General features: G+C 38.5%; 3 protein-coding genes across 3 annotated transcripts; 2 read left to right on the top strand and 1 right to left on the bottom strand.

Annotated features, from left to right (window-relative positions):
• The first annotated feature begins 3,698 nt into the window (after positions 1 to 3,698).
• Positions 3,699 to 7,052, top strand: LOC133311103 (uncharacterized). Its single transcript, XM_061512121.1, has 10 exons — positions 3,699 to 3,911; positions 4,141 to 4,279; positions 4,684 to 4,820; positions 4,922 to 5,099; positions 5,212 to 5,450; positions 5,582 to 5,693; positions 5,770 to 5,918; positions 6,062 to 6,149; positions 6,711 to 6,842; positions 7,000 to 7,052. Exons 1-10 carry the CDS (start codon positions 3,699 to 3,701, stop codon positions 7,050 to 7,052), a joined length of 1,440 nt encoding a protein of 479 aa, XP_061368105.1.
• Positions 7,053 to 7,691: 639 nt separating this feature from the next.
• On the top strand, positions 7,692 to 9,297 carry LOC133311102 (uncharacterized). Its single transcript, XM_061512120.1, has 2 exons — positions 7,692 to 7,884; positions 8,012 to 9,297. The coding sequence occupies exons 1-2, from the start codon at positions 7,692 to 7,694 to the stop codon at positions 9,295 to 9,297; spliced, it is 1,479 nt and encodes a 492-aa protein (XP_061368104.1).
• A 543-nt stretch (positions 9,298 to 9,840) lies between these two features.
• On the bottom strand, positions 9,841 to 10,764 carry LOC133311101 (putative fasciclin-like arabinogalactan protein 20). The gene has a single exon (XM_061512119.1). It carries the CDS (start codon positions 10,762 to 10,764, stop codon positions 9,841 to 9,843), a length of 924 nt encoding a protein of 307 aa, XP_061368103.1.
• Between the last annotated feature and the right edge of the window lie 6,452 nt (positions 10,765 to 17,216).

The following is a 17,216-nucleotide window of genomic DNA, read 5'->3' as shown; positions in this document are numbered from 1 at the left end:
TAAGCTGCTTTTTTTTTTTCAGCAACTCATTTAAAAATTATGCATTTTGCTCTTTCATATCTCATCTTCAATGAGTGTTTGTGATCAAATAACATAATCACATTACTATTTTTTCATATTAGAGGATCCAAATCCAAATGTTAATACAATCAGCCAAAAACATCCAAAATATGAAGGATAGGTGAACTAATTAAGGTACATGCAAGTTATGTTGAACATTATACGAAATGTTAAGGTGGAAGAGTTTCACTATGTCTAGGACAAATATTGTTAGTCCTACGAGTAATTTTTCTTCATTTACTCTGTTAAATTATCTTTATACAAAGATTGAATATCACGGATTCAATGTGTTTGAATGAAAATTATCGTAGATAGATGAGCTTCATAGCAGCCCGTTTGGATGAGTTTTTTTTTCTTCAAATGCTACTTTTTTTAAGAAAAAAAAAAAGCACTATTCGAAAAAAGTCTGTTTGGATGTCTGCTTTTAAAAAAAGCATAAGTCATAAAAAAAAGTCAAAAATTTACTTTTTTCGAAAGCTAAAAATTTTAACTTTTTTAAAAAAGAAGAAGTCAAAAGCCAAATATATTTTTCAAAAATCAAATATTTTTAAAAAAATCTAAATAACTGTAGCTTTTATAAAAAGTACTTTCAAAATAAATAAGTGATAAAAAAGACTTTCTTGAAAAGCCAATACAAACAGGCTCTAAATCTTCATCCAATCTTTTAAATAAATGTCAATGATATTTTAAGTGTTTGTTTTGCGTAAAATAAAATGTCGGCCGTTGATAATTTCTCGTTATTTTCCAAACTCAATTGCTTGGGAAATTTTAAGATTGAAGAGATTTCCACTTATTTTTCTTGTGACCTTTCAACACAGTTTAAACAATGACATTATGAACAATATTATTATCAGGTTTTACCAATATAAGGTTCTGCTCCTCTGTATTTTCTAACTCGATCTCAACAATGCTATGATAAAATGTATTGAAAATTTTAAACAAAATGCAAGACGTTAAAAGAAATTAGCTACTTAAAGTATCACTTTGGATAAATTTTCTCTAAAAACCATTGGAATTATAATAGGGGACGGTTAAGTTTACCACCCTTACAACCAATCTCTTAACCGTTAGATTAGAATTAAATCTAACGGCCCATAATTATTCCTTATAATCTTAATTGTTTTTCTCTCATCCCCTCTCTGTCTCTCTCTAGGTTTAGGATCTGCACTCCTCTCTCTCTAGGTTTGGAAATCAACTCTCTCATTCATTTCGCAACAAAATAAAAATCTTAGCAATAAACTAATCGTAAGTAACCATAATTATTTCCAGTGCAGTTTCTGACGATTATCAAGATTCAATCAGCAGAAAGCACAAGAAGTGATTGATAATCACACATTTGCTTTGCGATAAAAATTAATTGAGCGTATATCAAAAGGACCTAGTAATCAACGTATGATCAGGCATTGTTTTGAGATCTGCACATCTCTTTCTGTAGGTTTGAGAATCAACTCTCTCATCCTCTCTTTACTGTTATAGTTAAAGAAAGCATGAAAGAGTTATTCCTAAACCTAGAGAGAGGTGTGCAAATCTCAAACCTAGAGAGATAGAGAGGGTGAGAGAAAAAAAATTAAGATTATAAGAGATAATTATGGGCCGTTAGATTTAATTCTAATCTAACGGTTAGAAGATTGGTTATAAGGGTGGTAAACTTACTTAGTGATAAGTATAACCGTCCACATTATTAATATAGGAAAAAACAACTCTCATATTGTTGGAGAGTTTTTTCTTTCTTGGAGACACATCAATTTTCGTGATGTTTTTTTTTTTGAATAAATGATGATCCTCATCACATGGTTGTGTATGCAGTATCAGACAAAATGTCTCTTATTGCAAGAGATTAATAAAATCCAAAATTATATGAACTCCTCATACTACAAAAAAATAAAACAAAAAAACTTTGAACTTCTAAATAATAGATCAATTTTTTAAATTATTTTATTTTAAAAATTCAAAAAATAATTTTAAAATTTCCTTCTACTAAAATCGTTTTCGGGATCTACCAAGAAACGAATCATTTTTTGGATTTTATTTTTTTAAAAGAATTGTTCAGATAGATACAAATAGAAAATTAAAGGAGTAGTGAAATTAGGATAGAGTTCTTTAATAATTCTATGTAGATAAAAGATTTTTAAGGGAGAAAAAAAAAATGAAAATTAATGTCAATTATTGATAAGAAAGAACATTTAATTTTAAGCAGTGTTATAAAATTCGGCCGAGTCGACCTGAAACACGGCGAACCGATAATCAGATCGGTTCGAGTCAAGCATCGGACCGCCATGCACCGGACCCGATCAAACCCGGCCAAAACCAACCAAACCTGATAAAAATCAATGATCCGGTCGGGTCATGCATTTTTATAAAAAAAAATGTTTAAAAAAATGTAGAACTCATTTTTAAAAAAAAAAAATTGTAATTTTATTTGCTACTAGTATACTCTTTTACAACAACTTTAAATTTCAGCTTACAATACTGAAACAATTTGCAGATCAATAAATCAAGAGAATGTGATATGTTATTTTAATATATATGAATTTGAAATATATGAGTTCACAACATCTGGCCTTCTCAATGTTATAGGTATATTTATGGGAATTCTGAGTTGCAATTTAAATTGACATATTAATAGCGTATATTCATTTATTTGTGCTTCATGAACTTGTAAAAGTGATTGGGTAATTTTTGAACTTATTTAGTGAATCTTTTTTAATTCATTTTAGATATAGAGAATATAATTATATAATTATATATATATATATATATATATATATATATATATATATATATATATATATATATATATATAGGTCAACCGGTCCAATCGGTGATCCACTAGTCTGACCAGTGATCCAGTACTCCGACCGAATCGATGCCCGAATCGGGTTTTATAACCCTGATCTTAAGGGCATAAATGGTATTAGGAGAATCACACTTTATAATGGGTTCAACAATGGTAGAGTCGAGAAAATTATAAAAAAAAAAAAATTAAAGAGGAAAATTATTAGAATTTACCTAGTATACAAAAATGTCATTACGAACTTGCATAGCCCTTAAATATTCTTAAATAAAATTGTCCAAAAAGTAAAATTTAGTGGTTTCTCTCCAAATAAAATTGTATAGTACTTCTTGATAGTTTAAAGGGCCGACCCAGTTCAAATACCCACTTCGTGAGTGTCTGGGGAAGGGAATACTCTAGGCAGTCTTTCCCCTGCTTTTTGCAGAGAGGCTGATTCGAACCCGCGACCTGACACACCACGGCAAGCAAGCTTACCGCTGAGCCAAGCCGGCCCTTCAGTACTTCTTAATAGTTTAAACCTTTTAATTTTTTTTAGAATAAATTTTTATTCGTAGCTGTTCTTCAAAATTTGAGTTCTGGTTTGAATGGCAAACGGGCAGTTAATGAGATGTGTGAACTATTTGAAAAAGCAGTTATGAGGCTGACAGTAATAGTTGAGGTAGTTGTCTTTAGCTGTCACTGTTGTCTCTTCCATTTATAGCTTTGATGAACGTTGAACACATAAATGTAGTGCTAACAACCGCATTATATTTTCTTACCTACAACCTCAACTCGAATTCCTCCTCCTTTGCTTTTTCTTCTCCTGATTTTGGCCTTCGATGTTATAGTAATATCAGCTTAAACTATGGCTAGACTCAAGTGTCTTCAACTGTGTGCTTGTGTTGCATTGATGGTGGTGAGTGTATTGTTAATCTCGACAGAATCAACACTTCTGGTTTATTTCAAGCGTGTTCCTCCAGCTAGGTCTAGGTCTTCTAACGCTGTTTTCAAGTATCTAGTTGAGAGGTTGGATGGCTCCAATGCATGTAAGAGAAATACTTGTTCATTTTCATGTGAGGTATGCAATTTCTCTTGACCCTTTCATAAGTTCATCTCTAGAGCATATTTAATTTAGATGCTTAGCAATGACATTTGCCGTTATAGAGTACCTCTTTTGAAACATATATTCCCTTCCATTGTTGTTGAAAGTGTTCATCCAAGTCCTCATTTGGTTTTGAATACACGTTCTTATTTGCAGTTGCTAACTGTGACATGAGTTTGTTGATGATGGTATTTTGCATGAACAGGTTGATGGAAAAGTTTACCCTTGCCAGGCTAATGGCATTGTGTTGAAGAACTTAACTCTAAACCAGGAGCATTATTTTCTTCTCAATGTCACTACAAACATAGGAGAAAGAAATTCATCAGTTTACTCATGGTTTATAGGTAAATGGAAGAAAAAAATCTGTTGATAAATGAATTCCAATTTGTTGACTAGTACTTATCAAATCTTGCTCTATAATCTGATTGGATCTTGTAGTCCAAATAATCCCGTGCGATGATGAATAGTAGTTATTAGTGAAACAAAAATGCTTGTACAAATCATAAAAGTAATTCCATCCCCAACAGTCCAAAGATGAAAATCTTGGTAATACTCTGAACCATTCATGAACATCACAGCAAATATGATTGAACATTCATTTTCTCATATTACTAGAAAATTGAAGAGAAATGACATACATTCACTCAATTTCTTTCTTTCTCACCCGTTTAAAGCTTGATTTGTTGGCCACAATACTAAAATTAAACCATTATGGGGCCTTGCTGATGGTTTACTTTTCACTCAATAGACACAATTCCACCAGCTGCAGCAATTACTAGTGAGCAGACGTATACAAATGGTAAAAGGATAGCAATTGATATAACATTCAGTGAACAATGTACTGGACTGGGTGGATTTAATTGTCTAAACTCGTCAAACTGTGATGTAAGTTGATTCTAATGACAAGCATTGTGTTGAAAGTATCTGTAATTTGTTGCTTCCGTTGAAAACATTGACAATAATTTGACAATGGTTTAACATGCAAGGTTATGGTATCTGGTCCTGCCCACGTGCATACATCTTCTTTACAAATTATTAAACCAGGTGTCAAATATAGCCTTGAAGTGATTATATCGTCAAAAATTATATATGGGCGTGCAGTAATCTCACTGGCAGAGAATACTTGCGCCGATGAGGCTGGAAACCAGTTCATGAGAACCAATGGTTCTACTTTAACAATTCATTTTGGTGAGGTTCTAGTTGCAAAGTCCAAATGTTAACCTTTGGCCGAACAAAGTGTTTTTATGGTACTCATACATTTAAATCGTTGTCTTAGATAGAAGACCGGTAATGGTGGACTTTTGGACATCTGTTCCATCTTATGAGTTGAAAATCAACGGTATCCCAAGAACAGTCGTCGCAACAGGCAAACCAGAGGAGCTGATATTTTTCTTGGACTTCAGCATTCCTATAAGAAATTCAACAGAGCAAGTTCTAAATGCACTGCATGTTAATTCTGGTGTCTTAACTCCTTTCCATGGTAGAAGTAATGAGACTCGCCGATTTGCTTTTAAAGTAAGCAGAGAAATTGTCTGATATACTTCTGTTTAACCATGTACATGGTAGAAGTCATACACCGATAGAATTAGAATACGAACTGAGTTCTCACAATTATATTCGTTCGACTAATGGGCTTCATTTTGTAGCTCAAGAACATCACAAGAACTGAGATAATCACAGCCGAATTACAAGTTACATCGATACTCGGCAGGACTGGCACTACTGTATCTCCTGTTGCTCCAATAACACTCCTTTACGGTATGCTATACTCTGCTTATGATAAATTCTCTTAGGAGCTTTAAGTTTAAGCCAATTCCTAATTTTTCTTTTATAGATGCGATGAAACCAAGTGTGGTACTAAGGACCAGCTCTCTCCGTGAAACAAGGGATTTCAATGTCAACATAATTGCTGAGTTCACAAAGCCAGTATTTGGCTTTGAGGCCTCTATGGTAGAAGTCTTGGGAGGAAAATTGATAAGGCAGGTGTACATAGGAGTAAACTAACAAGAAGCATATTATTCATGACAGATAGTCTTTACATCATTGCTTAATAAAGTTAGGTTATTAATATAATATTTCATTGAGGGTTTAAGTTATGCCAAAATTCCTACTTTTGTTCCATGTAGGTTAAAGGAACTGTCAAGAGCTCTATACTCATTGACTATCCAAGCAGTATCAAAGAAGGTGGTGTCAGTTACCATTCCTGCAGGGAAGGTAACTGATATTTCAGGAAATGAAAATTTGGCATCTAACCAACTTGATATCAAGCATTGTATGGATATCTCTTTTCCTCTTCCATATGTTTTTCATGATAATTGGTTATTAAACTTACTTTATTGGTATTCAAAATTAAATGCTCTTTTTAACTCAGCGTCAACAAAATTTAGATTGAGCACTGTGCACTTACGTATTGATAATTCACTCACATAATAATGTAGTATGTCATGTATTAGATTATTATGATTTTTATTACGTTAGGAGCCTTATTGTGCTAATAATCTTATTGAGCTAGGCTAGTACTAATTGTGCTACCTTGTATTTGACCAAAATTAATTGTAGAAATATTAGACGTTTGTATATCTCATATTACCAGATTTAATATTATTCAGAATTTTCCCCTCTTTTCCTTCTTTCACACAAACCAAATTCAAACATGTAAAACATGCTCATGGAATGAAGAAATAAGCAAAAAGCCAGAACATTATTAGAGAGTGACAGTGCATGAACTTATGTTTTCTACGTATGTATGACTCAAACTCTAATATATATGTTCAGATTCCACCCCTGCAATATCCATTGCACTGTACTTATTTGTGAGTGCTGGAACAATTGCTACATCACTGATAGCTGCTATGGTTTCGCTTTCCTCTGCAAATCTAGAAGCAATAAGCATACTTGCTTTGGGAGGTACGAACTGTCCTGCTTCCAACCCATCGATGAATCTACATGTAAGTAAAGAAACGATAATATGGTATTATAATTCGAATTCGAACAATTTTCAACTTCTCAGAGTTCTCCTAACATATACATCATCTCTACTTAAGGGTTTCCTTACATTTTACAGGGAATGATTGGACACCTACAAGTCTTTGCCCTCACAAGTTGGTTTTCAACTAACCAACCTATCAAATACTCTGAGACAACTAGAGGTCTACAGTGGCTTATACCTCATCACAAGCTTCCCTGGAAAGATTTTGACACTAGGTCTTCAATCTTGGAAAAAGAGAAGTTTGCAGGGAGAAGTAATGGCTTGTCACATTCTCATAACAGAGATCATCAACAAACTGACTTAAATAGCTTGTCTTATATGGAACACAAACAACCATTTCCAATTGAAATTACCACCAGTTCTGGTTGGCTTCATAATCAGCACAACATAAGTATGACAAATATATTTTATGGTCTACCTCTCAGTTCCGTCGAATATTTCAGTTATTTCTTGGTGAGTTAATATCATTTTTCAAAGCAGTACATGAATAGACCGACGCTCATTTACAGCTGAACATTTTCCTTGTAGAGAGGAGAACCAATGTCTGCTAGCAATGTCGTCAAAGGAATGGAGAGTCACAAAGGGTAGCTTTACCATAACCTTTATATTTAAACATTGGACTCCAAACAGTCACTCACACACCAAGCACAGTCACTTACACACCAAGCACAGTCACTTACACAAGACTTCCAATTATTATGTTTAACAGTGACAGGAAAAAAGGAGTAAGAACATTTGAGAGGTTTTTTATCAACAGGTGGCAGGACATGGAGATGAACTTGTTCTGGCTTGGTGTGGGAGGAGGCTGTTTACTTTCAGTTCATGCTTTCATGATATTCTTCCTACGACATAGGACAGGGAGACCACCACAAGGCAATTTATCATTTCCTAGGTTTGAGCTCTTTCTTATGATTCTCATGCTACCTTGCCTTTCTCAGTCATCAACATTTGTAATACAAGGTAAGCAACTAGCTTTGACACTGTCTAATTTCAGTCACCTGTATTTACATGATTTCAGAAACTGTATGATTTAAGACTAAATTCACGTGTACAATTATTTAAGCCTTAAGACTACATTTATATGCAGGTGGAACAAAAGGGGGAATTATTACTGGGGTGTTGTTGCTAGCAGTCCCTGTAGCATTCATCTTATCAGTAATGTTATTTCTTATCATTGCAATCTCCTCTGGAAGTTTTGCTCAGTACAAAGAATTCAAGCAAGTAACTATTGAAGAAGAATGGTACATGAAGTTGTGGTTCTTCTTTATTGGGAGGCCTACAACTGGAAAGTGGTTTAACAGGCACGGGCTACCTTCATCTTTCGTCTCACGCTTCGGTATTCTCTTTGATGATTGGAAGGGTTATCCGGTGCTTCTTTTAGGTGATCAAAATGAACCAAACACCATAACCAAGTGGACTGACAGTGCTCCAAGCGGGATCGGAAGAATGAAGGCAGTGAGCTCAGAGGACAACAACGAGGAAAACAAAATTCCCATTTTCAAGAGGGCATTGGGCTGCGTGAGAGCATCCTATGTCATCCTTGACTTATCAAGAAGAGTTAGTTTGGGAATAATATCAGTAGCTTACCCATCCGAAAAATCAAGTAAAAGCCTTTTTGCATTGATAATTACGTTAGTACAGTTCATTTATCTATTTACCATCAAACCATACATCAGCAGGAGCGTCCAGGTTGTAGAAAGTGTTTCTCTCTTGTGTGAGGTAGGCGTGTTTGGTATCTTTATCATTCAGAGTGGTTCAAACTCAGTTGAAACCAAAACTTGGGAATTGATTATGTTGGTTCTTCTGGTGTTCACCTTCATTGCCCAGCTTATCAATCAATGGTATGCTATGGTAAAGTCCATATTAAAACTCTCACAGTCTGAGAGTAATTCTTTAAGGCATGGGTTAAAGTTTGCCGCAAAGGGACTTATCCTGCCTTTCCTTCCGAGCAAGCATTGGTCTAGCGTGATATCCACATTCTCCCAGCCGGAAACCGACATACTTTCAGTTAATCCTATATGTTCAGGAGCAGAATTTGAAAGAAGAAATAGAACTGGATATATGGATCCAATTAGCGCCATGACCGCTACTGTAGTCCCAGTGCAAAGCCCGGGTACACCCAGCCCCAATGTTATGGAAAGAAGAGATCCTACAACCTCAGAGATAGCTGTCAATGCACATATAGAAGTGGAAGGTAAATGGCTAAAGGAGAACAAGGCTGGCCTAAAAAATGAGCTAAAGATACTAAGGGAGCTTGCAAAAGCTAGTTTTTCTGGGGATGCCAGGGTTGATGAAGCCAGTACCAGCTACACATTAGATGAGCAACATTCATCAAGTAAAGTCTATTTGGGTAATCCAAAGCGAAGACACTGATGCATAAGGATGACCGAAGCACATCACCACAACCTATTTGGGGAGATTTTGGAAAATGCATATTACAAATTGTTGTGTGTATTTATTCCATAATCATTTGTATAGCTTCTTCTGTAGTTTTAGTGAACTCCACTTTTTGCTAATGCTATTCTAATTCCTAATGACTCAGCATATTCAAACATGCTATGGCAACTTCAAGGATTGAAATCCTCAGCAGTTTTATGAGATTTAAACCTATCCTGTAACAAGAGTAAAATTATATACGTAATTTAATAAATACAAGCAATTGAATCATCAACTGCACGCTCCTGCTGTTTTTTTCATAACTCTTGAGGATCCTAGTCCCAACTTCAAACATATGTTTTACCCAAAATGTACAAACGTATTCACATATTCAATTCCTACATATCTAACCGTAAACATTCGTCTCCATCAGAATTGTATAAAAGTTTCAAATATCCCAAAAAAAAAAAAAATGCATCATCACATTCAGTTTCATTTAGCACTCAGAGAAGCAACATACCAATCAGCTACATGTTGTGCTTACACTGTGCTGTTATCGAGCAAGCCATCGACGCCATGAACGACGAGGAGATCACCGCGATACATGTCCGGAAACTTAACTGGCACGCCGTTGAGCTCGCAAACGCTAGGAGAGACAGTTACTCTGATAACAAACCCGTCGGAGAAAGTCGGCAACAGAGTCTCATCTCGAAGGCTAGTCAAATCCAGCCACGGAATCAACCTCGGAACAACGTGCTTCCGGAAAATCGCCGAGTAATTACCGATGTTCCTCACGTTCTCCGCAACCGCCACGTCGACCGGCGCGAAGACCGTGAGCTTCGTCCCGTCGTTGAACTCCGCCACCTGAGTCTCGAGAAACGTGGCCATTATGGAGCAGCCGTTGGATCTCAAGACATCAGAAACTGCGGCGAGAGGTTCGGTGTTAAGGGGAACAGCAGATTCGGGGAGGAGGAGGAGGAGGGAAGAGGAATTGAAGAAATCATCGACTGCGAGCATGAGGAGGGAGCCGTCGTCGAAGACGGCGGTGTTGGAGACGGTAACGTTGTTGATGGAGAGTTGTGGAGGGGAGAGGGAGGATGCGGTGACGGTGAGTGAGGAATCGGGGAGGAGTGTGGGTAAGGGAGTGGAGGGAGGGAGAGTGGTGAGGTGTTGGAGTGGGAGCCTGGCTGGGAGGATGTGGTATTGGAGGAGAGAGAGGGGAAGTGAGCCTGAGCGGAGGAAGGCGGCGTCGGAGGGGATGAAGATGGTGGCGGTGGTGGCGGGGGAGGGGAGGCGGAGAGTAGGAGAGGCCAGGCGGAGGGTGAGGCCCATGGAGAGGAAGCCGGAGTCGGTTAGGGTTTGTGCGGCGGCGGAGAAGAGAGGTTCGGTGGATATGGTGGTGGGAAAAAGAAGGAGAGTGATGGTGAGGGTAAGGAGAAGTAGTATGGTGGGTGTTTCTTCCATTGGAATTGGAAAATGGAATGTTTTGTTTTTCTGATGAGCTTCTTGGATTTCTTGTTGCCAATAGAAATAGAAATGTGGTTTGGTTGAAGCGCAGAGAGAGAGAGAGAGAGAGAGAGAGAGGAGGGTGTGATTGTGTGAATGGAGTGGAGATTTGAGCGGGAAAATACAAAGAACCAAAGCAGGGAAATACACGGTTAGTTTAATTCGTTGGTCTAGTGGCATCACCTCGTACATGGTGCTATTAATTTTTATTTTTAATAAAATAATGTTGAAATTTAAGTTAAAATCATGTTATAAGCTTAGTTCAATAAATAGAACGGGTCAAGCTTTAAAAAAAATTGTTTAACAAATTAGCCCAAGCCTAATTTAATTAGGTTTGGCTTGAAAGTTCATGAGTTGGTCTAATATTTTATGAGCTAGATCAATGTTTAAAAAGAAATTGCGGAACTCACTATTTGATCATGAAGTTTCGGGGTTCCAAATTAGCCCATGAATCAAATATCTAATGGTATAATTGAATGTATTGAAAATGTTATTTTTTTATTTTTGTTCCGGCTAGATAGCATGAAATATGTAATTACATGTGGACTGAATATGTTCTATGATTTTTTTCTTTGACGAAGAAATATATAATTTGATGCATTTATAGTCTCAATATTTGAATGTATGTGAATTTGAAAAAAAAAAAATTTAATTATAAAAGAGCCAAGTCAAGTTCAAATCAAACCTTTAATTTTTCATAAACAAACCAAGTTAAGCCTAAAATTTAATTCTTATCAGGCTAATGATCAAGTCAAACTCAAAATATTTTTCATAAACTTAACTTGTTTAGCTAAAACTTGGCTCGACTGAGTTCATTTACACTTCTAGTTATAAGCACTTAGGTAAGAAGAGTAGGATTGACATTTAGGCTGCTTTTTAACAAAACTCCGTTTGCGCACAGTTATCTGGATATGTAGAGTATCCTGATACAATCCAATATACATCTTGTTATGGACCCGTATAAAGGGCCCATTGAATGACAGGCCAAATAAGGGGCAATCTAAGATCTAAATAAAGTATAATTATGGATGGATAGGATACTAATCTTAATATGACAGCATGGCAGACAGACCTGGGCCCCCATCAGAGGTACTAAAGGTCCATATTTTACTGCCCACAGGTAAATCCTATAAATAAGAGGTAGAACCTAAAAATATGTTACGCTCTCTCTTACTATTATGTTGTCACTGTGTGCACACACACTCCCCTTTTGGAAAAGTCGTTGTTTGTTTACTGTGCACAGTGATCTGCTTGACTCAAGGGTATCTCCTTCATAGATACCTTGGAGAGGGCACTAGATCCAACATCAAAATATCAGTCAAATGGACTGGACATCTCTGTCCCCTGGACAGAACATTGGCATCATCTGTGGGGACCGTTGAATTCGATATTCCCACAATCCTGATTGAAGATGGCAGTTCATACAAGGAGTAATAGTCAGCAGTCACAACCTCCAAACCAACCGCTGGGTCCTATTCTGGAAGAGGTTAATCAACCTGATCATCAACCAAAGAATGAGGTGGACTATAATGCAGTCAATGTCAGTGAAGATGTGTCAGACACAGCCTCTATCCTAGCCCCACGAAATCGAGTTCTAGATCCGGCATTGAATAATCTTCCTCCTCAGCATCCCGCATGCATTGATGTTTGTGGAGCACAACCTGCAGATCCTGATTCTCGCTTGGCTCAAAATACCTTTGATGCAATTTGGCGAAGGGTGGAAGATATGGAGAATCGCAACAATCTCCAACGTCAAGAAGATTTCAGGAGAATTCAGGAGGACAATGCGAGGAGAATGCAGGAGCTCGAACAACGTTAGTTGGCAATGAGAGGGCCTGTATCAGAGAGGGTCCAAGGCCGAGAAGAAAATGGCTGAGATGGGAATCACAACCCGGATAGGCAGGCTCGAGATGTGGTCATTAAGAACCGAGGAGCATCAAATATGGGAAACGGTGAAGGCCAAAACCCTAAAGCCCAGGGAATGAATAATCGGAATATGAACACGCAACCTCTGGTCCATAATGCTTCAGCAGGAGCAAATGTGCAGAGGAATGGGGAGGGAATACATCTTAACCAAGATGCCCAAACTGCCAAAGGACACGTGGAACCCGGTGGTTACAGGAGAAAGTACAGTAGGGGGCAGTCAATAACAGCCCCTTCACTGGTGAGATACTAAATGCTCCTTTTCCAGAGGATTTTGATTCGGCACGCTTGCCGAAGTATGATGGAAGTCAAGATCCACAGGTCCATATAGATGCGTTTGACACGGACATGTACATCCGAGGAATTGATGAGCCCCTCATATCCCAGATATTCGTCATAACTTTGACTGGGGCTGCGCAGGCATGGTTCTCAACCCTACCTGTCAATTCCATTGGATCTTTCGAGGAATTTGGAGAGAAGTTTCTTCTAAATTTTGCAACAAGCAAAAAACATCCAAAATCCGAGTTCGCACTTGGGAAGATACGATAGCAGCCCGGAGAAACCCTCCAGAGGTATCTCAACAGGTTCAAAGATGCTGCCTTGCAGATGCCGGGTTTACAAGAAAATGTCCACGTCCACCCCATTGTGGCTGGCCTGGATGGATCATCTAGACTAGCCAAGTTGGTCTACAAAGACTTAGTGACGACATTGGAGGAATTTAGGACTCGTTTAAAGAAGTACCTGAAACTCGAACAAATGGAGATAACAAATGTGCAATCCGAGGAAGGTAAAATGATGAGCCCGAGAAGGAGGAGCCCGACCCCAAGAGAAAAAGACAGAACCGGTAATAAAAAGAAAGACCCTCGAGGCAGAATCCCAGATGGTAGAGACCGGGTTAGAAGATATGAGAAATACACACCGCTCAATGCCTCACGTTCTCAAATTTGGAAGAGGTGGCAATGACGGAGATGAAAAAACTAGATAGACCCCGACCATATTTGACAGAGGAGGTTTGGATAAATCCAAATACTGCGCCTTCCATGATGGACCGGGGCACAACACTGATCAATGCTGGGATCTCCGAGATGCTGTGGAGAAATTTGTCAGAGAAGGGAAACTACGCCAATATATGATTAAGACTCAAGGTTCCAAAAACAACAAAAGAAAGTTTGGAAACCGGAAAAGAAGCAAAAGTCTAGTGCCTGATAAGAAGAAGAAGGAGGATAGAAACCAAAAAGATGACTCCAACAACGACGAATTCCCTGAAGCAGAGTTCGATTGCAATGTGATCAGTAGAGCCCTTGGAGGAGGGGGAGATACAGTGAGTGCCAGATGAAGGTATCTAAAAAAATGCTTTCGATTAGGGATCGTCCTAAATTTAAGGAGGACCCCAGTAAACCAGACCCTCCCATGCTTTATTTCACAAAGGATGATATGCAAGGTGTTTTGCCAGGGCATGTGGATGGTGTGGTCATCACTGGAACCCTGGTGAATTGTCGGGTTAAAAAGATCTTCATAGATGCAGGGAGCAGTGACGACATTATAATATGGGGCGCCTTCAAAAAGATGAACCTGGATGAAGAAGATCTCAAAACCTGCAAGACAACCCTGATAGCTTTTAACGAAGAAAACATGTCTCCTAAAGGCTATATAGATCTCAGGTTAACCCTGAGAACGAAGGAAGCGTTCAAATCAGAACAAGTGAGATTCATTGTGGCTGACTTCCTGTCTAAATATAATATCATCTTGGGGAGACCAACCATACATAAACGGGAAATGCTAGTCTCCACGAATCATCAGAAGATAAAGATGGTAAGCAGCAAAAATGAAGTCATTACCATCAATGGGGATCAGAAAGAATCCAGAGAATGCTACTTTGAAATTGTCAAAGGAAATGAAGGCAGACATTTGAGTCCACCCCAGATTCGTCTGGGAGATAAAGCCGACAAGAAGTCAACCCCTCATCATTCAGGTAAACCCGCCAATGTGTTTGAATTGGATACGAGGGAAGAAGTGATCCCCAGGTCAGAACCACATGGGGAATTAGAAGACCTTGTGCTGGGAAAAGAACCGGATCAATTTACCCGAATTGGTAAGGCCATAGATCCCCGCATCAAGGAAGGATTAGTCGAGTTTCTCAAAAGCAATACGGGTCTTTGCATGGAAGTCATCAGAGATTCCCGGCATAGATCCAATCTTTTGCTGTCACAAATTGGCAGTTTACCCTGGGATCAGTGCCAATTGCGAAAAAGAAAAGAAAACTGGGGCCAGAAAGAAAACAAGTTCTAGAAGAGCATGTGAAGGAGTTGCTAGATGTCGGGTTCATTCGTGAAATACAATATACAACCTGGCTTGCTAATGTTGTTATGGTGAAAAATCCAACGGAAAATGGAGAGTCTGTACTGATTACACGGATCTGAATAAAGTATGCCCAAAAGATTCTTACCCCATGCCTAACATAGACCAGCTAGTGGATAACTCGGCTGGATTTCAATTGTTATCCTTCATGGATGCTTATTCTGGTTATAACTAGATTTCGATGTATCCAGAAGATTAAGAGAAAACTACTTTTATTGCTAAAAGGGCCAATTACTGCTACAATGTGATGCCTTTTGGGCTCAAAAACTCTGGAGCTACATACCAGAGGATGATGAACAAGGTGTTCGAGGATCAACTGGGCAAAAATGTTGAAGTATACATTGATGATATGATCGTTAAGTCATTTGATATGACAAATCATGTCCAGAATCTGGAGCAGACATTTCAAAAGCTTAGAGAACATCGCATTCGACTGAACCCGGTAAAATGTGCATTTAGAGTCCCAGCTGGAAAGTTTTTGGGTTTTATGTTAACCCATAGGAGAATTGAAGCAAACCCTGACAAGTGCAAAGTAGTGCTTGATATGAAAGCTCCTCAAAGCAAGAAGGAGGTTCAGCAATTGATTGGTAGACTGGCTGCATTAACCCGGTTCTTACCTAAGGCAGCTGAAAATGCCCTCCCATTCTTCAAATTGTTGAAAAAAGAAGTTGTGCAAGGCTGGAACCCGGAGTGTCAATCCGCGTTCGATAAAATTAAGAAATGCTTGGCAACCCCACCGGTACTATCTAAGCCAGAACCAAGAGATACTCTGATTTTGTACTTGGTCGTTGGAGAAGAGGCAATAAGCGTTGTTCTGATCAAGGAAACAAGTAAAGGTCAAGAGCCAATTTACTTTGTCATTAGGGCTTTACAAGGTCCTGAATTAAGATACCAGAGACTGGAAAAAGTGGCTTTTTCCCTGTTAATTACGACAAGGAGACTACGGCCATTCTTTCAGGGACACCAGATAGTAGTCTGAACTAATCAACCTATACGGCAGGTATTACATAAGCCAGATCTGACAGGAAAAATGACTAACTGGGCAATTGAACTCTCGGAATACGACATAACATATGAAAGTCGGCAGGCCATCAAGTCACAAGTTTTGGCTGACTTCATAATGGAACTTACCCGAGTTAGCACGAAAATGGCAGAAGCTGAAGATATTTGGAGGGTATATGTAGATGGTTCCTCCAATGATAACAGAAGTGGAGCTGGGATCATACTTGAAAGTCTAGAAGGGGTGGCGATAGAACACTCTTTGAACCTGGGCTTCCCTACTTCAAACAATCAGCAGAATATAAAGCCCTAACAGCCGGGTTGATGCAGGTTAAGGAACATGGGGCTAAAAAGGTTAAAACCTTCTGTGACTCCCAGTTGGTGACTTCTCAAATAGAAGGAAAATATCAGGCCAAGGGCCCTCTGCTGATGAAATACCTAAATAAGGTCCGAGAAATGATGGCCGAGTTTGAGGAGGTAAAAATTGCTCATATTCTCCAAGGGGAAAACAACCGAGCTGTCATCTTGTCCAAATAGGCAAGTACAAAGAATCCAGGAAACCACAGAATCGTGGTCCAGCAAAGTAGAACTGAGCCGAGTTGTGTGATGATAATCACCTCAGAAAATGATTGGAGGCAACCCATAGTGGCATACCTTAAGAAAGGAACATTGTCTGAGGACCCATTGGAGTCGAGGAAGCTGGTCTGTGATGCAACGCAGTACGCAATAGTGGAGGATCAGTTGTATAGAAAGGGGTTGTATATTCCTATGCTGAAATGCTTGAACTCGGAAGAAGCAGAATATGTTCTGGAGGAGATACACGAAGGAATCAATGGCCAACACATGGGGGGTAAAGCTTTGGCTAGAAATGCCCTCTGAGCTGGCTATTACTGGCCAACTATGGAAGCTGACTCCAAAGAACATGTCAAAAGATGAGACAGTTGCCAGAAACATGCCAAGCTAATTCTTTCACCTCCAGAAGAGTTGAAATATATCTCGGCTCTATGGTCCTTTTTCAAATGGGGAATGGATTTGCTTGGACCCTTCAAAGCTGCTGAAGGACAGTTGAAGTGGCTAATTGTGGCTGTAGATTACTTCACATAATGGATAAAAGCAGAACCGGTTACCAC

Source organism: Gastrolobium bilobum, unplaced genomic scaffold (genome assembly GCF_033153095.1).
Source record: "Gastrolobium bilobum isolate Gb01-03AN ecotype WA unplaced genomic scaffold, APGP_CSIRO_Gbil_v1 utg2457, whole genome shotgun sequence".
In the NCBI taxonomy this organism is placed as follows: domain Eukaryota; kingdom Viridiplantae; phylum Streptophyta; class Magnoliopsida; order Fabales; family Fabaceae; genus Gastrolobium; species Gastrolobium bilobum.
The sequence above is the reverse complement of the archived record's forward strand: the minus strand, read 5'-3'. Positions and strand labels throughout refer to the sequence as shown.

Coding starts and splice junctions, on each gene's coding strand:
- LOC133311103 (XM_061512121.1), top strand. CDS start 3,699: ATGGCTAGACTCAAGTGTCTTCAACTGTGTGCTTGTGTTGCATTGATG. Junction 3,912..4,140: donor CTTGTTCATTTTCATGTGAG/GTATGCAATTTC, acceptor TTGCATGAACAG/GTTGATGGAAAAGTTTACCC. Junction 5,100..5,211: donor CCAGTTCATGAGAACCAATG/GTTCTACTTTAA, acceptor TCGTTGTCTTAG/ATAGAAGACCGGTAATGGTG.
- LOC133311102 (XM_061512120.1), top strand. CDS start 7,692: ATGGAGATGAACTTGTTCTGGCTTGGTGTGGGAGGAGGCTGTTTACTT. Junction 7,885..8,011: donor ATCAACATTTGTAATACAAG/GTAAGCAACTAG, acceptor ATTTATATGCAG/GTGGAACAAAAGGGGGAATT.
- LOC133311101 (XM_061512119.1), bottom strand. CDS start 10,764: ATGGAAGAAACACCCACCATACTACTTCTCCTTACCCTCACCATCACT.